This window comes from Dipteris shenzhenensis, chromosome 19 (assembly GCF_047967505.1).
Source record: "Dipteris shenzhenensis isolate YYH24624 ecotype China chromosome 19, Dip_SZ_1.0, whole genome shotgun sequence".
In the NCBI taxonomy this organism is placed as follows: Eukaryota; Viridiplantae; Streptophyta; class Polypodiopsida; order Gleicheniales; family Dipteridaceae; genus Dipteris; species Dipteris shenzhenensis.
The window spans coordinates 52,169,817-52,173,537 of NC_141614.1; the positions used below are offsets into that span (position 1 = coordinate 52,169,817).

At 46.9% G+C, this 3,721-nt stretch overlaps 1 protein-coding gene across 1 annotated transcript; it reads left to right on the top strand.

Annotated features, from left to right (window-relative positions):
* The first annotated feature begins 1,253 nt into the window (after nucleotides 1-1,253).
* On the top strand, nucleotides 1,254-3,313 carry LOC147890627 (putative serine/threonine-protein kinase PBL25). Its single transcript, XM_087390330.1, has 6 exons — nucleotides 1,254-2,028; nucleotides 2,145-2,305; nucleotides 2,431-2,579; nucleotides 2,664-2,829; nucleotides 2,944-3,099; nucleotides 3,212-3,313. Exons 1-6 carry the CDS (start codon nucleotides 1,254-1,256, stop codon nucleotides 3,311-3,313), a joined length of 1,509 nt encoding a protein of 502 aa, XP_087246456.1.
* The last annotated feature ends 408 nt before the right edge of the window (nucleotides 3,314-3,721 follow it).

Here is a 3,721-nt window from a genome sequence, read left to right on the forward strand (position 1 = left end):
TTGAAGTAAAGGTTTTAGGACGAGATAGGCTGCCGCCAGTACTGCTGGTAGCTTGCTCACCAATTTCCACATCGAAACTTTGCATCTTCTCTTAGCCTCCAGTGAATCCCTCCTCTAGATTCCATCTTCCCTCTCCGGTTTTGGGGCGAGATAGGAATCCCTCTGCCGCGGTAGCTCGCTCACTAATATCCACATCGGAACTTTGCATCTTCTCTTAGGCTCCAGTGAATCCCTCCTCTAGATTCCATCTTCCCTCTTGTCATTGGGCCTTTGCTCCCATGGAATTCAACAAAGAAGGTTGAAGAGACAAAAGAACTGGAGCGACAATAGCAATAATTGTTGCCCATGTTGTTGTCCCTCGCAGACCCTGCATCATATGCGGCCCTAAGGATGCCTCGCCTTCCCTCTCTCGTCACTGCTTCCTCAGATCTGCATTGGATGTGATGGTCGTTATGTTGCTCCTTAGTTTTCTAAAATCTTGTCTCTATGTTGGATGTACAATTAGGGTCCCCCACTGTGTTCATTGCACCCGGCGGACATCCTCCAAAAGGTAGTGTGACGGGTTGTCGTAGATGGCCCAATAGGAGGGATGTGCTCGGACACTAACACAAAAGATTTGCGTCTAGCCCATGAAGGCCATGACGAGCTCCTCCAATGGCTACACAATTGGTCCATTCTATCTCTTCCAACCGCTACAAAAACTAGCAGCCACCCGGTGTGAACCACCACATTCCAATGCTCCACCCGAGATGAGGGTTGGCTGGTGTGAAAACGGCCATTGTCCAATGCTGGATGGCAACCATAGATAGGGAGGATGCCGATGGGAAGGCTGAGATTGAACGATGGTGTGCATGCAAGTTAGATGGAAGGTGGACGTGATTAAAGAAGTGGTCTGATGGGACGGCTGAGATTGAAAGATAGTGTGCATGCAAATTACATGGAAGATGGACGTGATTAAAGAAGTGCACCTCGCCGGCCATTCGCTCATCTGCTTCTTGTTCGGAAGCACCCGTCCTCCATTTCTATCGCTTGCCCATCAATCCATATGCGGAGCTCACAAGAACCTCTAGCTCTTTCTTCATCTTTACCTTGTCTTCTTCTTAACTCATCTCTGTACATTTCTACGTTGCTCGCTCTATACCTTCACATCCTCAGTCTCACAATGAGCCGCACATATCCCTCGGCGCTGATCAGACCTTTCACCTTCGCCTCAACGATATGCTGCAGTAGTTCTTCCCAACATGATTGGCTCCATGTCGGACTTCGCATCGATCGTTAAGGCTAAATTCCTTCTCCTCTGTAAAAAGATCCGCCCTCGGTGCAGCAAGGTAACCGCAGAGAGGGAATTTTCTTCCTTTCATGACACGCAAAACAGAACCGTCTCGTCACAAGTTGCGCGCTCGATTCAAAGCCAGATCGAAGCTCTCCTTCATGATTCCCACAGTTTGACACCGAGCCGAAGCTTATCTACGCAGAGGTCGAGTTGCTCAGATTCGCCAGAACCCATAAGCCCTTCTTCTAGCTGCACAAAGCGGCAATCCAAAATTAGACGATGCTCCACTGCCTCCCATAGCACGCGCTCCATTCAAAGCCAGATCGAACTGAGCCGAAGCTTATCTACGGCGCAGGGGTCGAGTTTCTCTGATTCTTTATGCTCAACTACCTCCCATAGCTACACTTCCCTCCCTTCAGCTTGCTCGATCTGCGGAAGAAAACCCTTGGCTTATCCGCGACCGCTTAAAAGATTTTCTTTCTCGGAGCTCCAACTTGCAGCACACTCGTTCTCCAAGGACAATTTTATTCCCGAGGGCGAAAATGAATTCGTCTTCCGAGGGGAAATGGAAAACCAACACACGACTGCTATTAAAACGAGCTCCGATGACCGCAAATTCTGGACACAGGTTGGAATTCTGACATATGTCCGTCATCCCAACATCGTTAGCCTTGTGGGCATCTGCGTGGAGGGGGACATACGCCTGCTTGTGTATGAGCATGTCTGCAACGGCTCCCTGCGATGGCACCTTTCGAGTGAGTACACCTCTGGTCGAGAATGTTCAAACTTCTGGCTTCACGAGACGTTTTCTTAATCGACTTTATATTGAACGAATCGAAGGCAAGTCTATAAGGCACTGTTTTTCTTGCAGGAAAGAATCCAAACAAGCTAGATTGGAAAACACGGCACAAAGTAGCACTCCAGGTCACTCTGTCCTTGTATCATCTACACGAAGGTTGCAAATATGGCCACGTTGTTCACGGAGACATTCGGCCTGCCAATGTTTTCCTGTCACACGATTATGTGGCTAAGGTACTTCGGCTCATCTCATTTTTTTCGTCAATTGATACGGGCTACTCTTTTTGTATTTGCTACAGTACAGGTTTCTTTTTTATAGGTTACAATTCATCGCCATAAATTGTTGCAATGCATCGCAGTTAGGAGGATTTTCGTTCGCCAAATGGACAGCGGATCAAGAGTTGATTTCGGAACCAGATGTTTTCTGTCATCCAGGGTTAGTGATCAATTCTCGTTATCAAGTGGATAGTTTGAAAAGGAAGGCAGCGGCTCTGTTTCCAGCGAGACTGTTGGGAGCTCAAACATTAGTTGGAATTGCCTTTTGTATCAGTTGAAGACTGACCTTTGCTATGTTCATCGTGTGCTTCCAAAGGTATGCTGCTCCGGAGATTTTCAAAGGCGGGCCTACTTCTAAGAAAACAGATGTTTACGCTTTTGGGGTGTTTCTACTCGAATTGTTAACGGGCAGAACTGCCGTTATGAATACGGAGAGTTGTTCGAGCTGTTCCGATGAGGAGCAACACCTCCTAGTCTCTTGGGTAAATACCAGATCACAGGCAGAATCGAAAATATTTAGTCATGTCAATCGTTTCATAGCTTTATCGATTGTCCCCCACTAGCTGTAAATGCCAGCTCGACTCTGTTTCTTCCAGGCACACCCTCGACTCTATAGATCTTCTGCTATATTGGACGAGTTACTTGATCCATGCTTAAATCATAATTTCGATTACAACGAGCTCGACTGTATCATACAAGCGGCTCAGATGTGTTTGAGACCAGACCCTTCCGAGCGGCCCGCTATGGATAAGGTATACCGATGTTGAGCTGTGAAACTCTTCAACAACTTAAAAGGGCCATTTTGGTAATATAGACACGCCACGTGATCTGATTGTGCAGTATAAACTTGTCCTAATGGCACAGGTCCTCAATGTTCTTCTTGATGAAGATACCTTCGAGGATAGCTCGTCCACAACAAGCAACTTCAGCGAAGGAAAATTTCCCAATTTACCTCGAGTTACTTGATCCATGCTTAAATCATAATTTCGATTACAACGAGCTCGACTGTATCATACAAGCGGCTCAGATGTGTTTGAGACCAGACCCTTCCGAGCGGCCCGCTATGGATAAGGTATACCGATGTTGAGCTGTGAAACTCTTCAACGACTTAAAAGGGCCATTTTGTAATATAGACACGCCACGTGATCTGATTGTGCAGTATAAACTTGTCGCAACTTCAGCGAAGGAAAGTTTCCCAATCTACCTCCAGTTGAATCAAGGAGATATAGAACAGAGGTAGCGGAGCCGCAGAGAATTGCTTCTGTATGTTCCTGTTATGCTTCTTTGCAACCCTATAGGACGAGGATTACGGGCTTTGCATGTGCCAGTATGATGTAATTTCTAAGATTTAGGACCGGAGGGGAGAAGAGCTTT

Coding starts and splice junctions, on each gene's coding strand:
- LOC147890627 (XM_087390330.1), top strand. CDS start 1,254: ATGTCGGACTTCGCATCGATCGTTAAGGCTAAATTCCTTCTCCTCTGT. Junction 2,306..2,430: donor CACACGATTATGTGGCTAAG/GTACTTCGGCTC, acceptor AATGCATCGCAG/TTAGGAGGATTTTCGTTCGC. Junction 2,580..2,663: donor GCTCTGTTTCCAGCGAGACT/GTTGGGAGCTCA, acceptor GTGCTTCCAAAG/GTATGCTGCTCCGGAGATTT.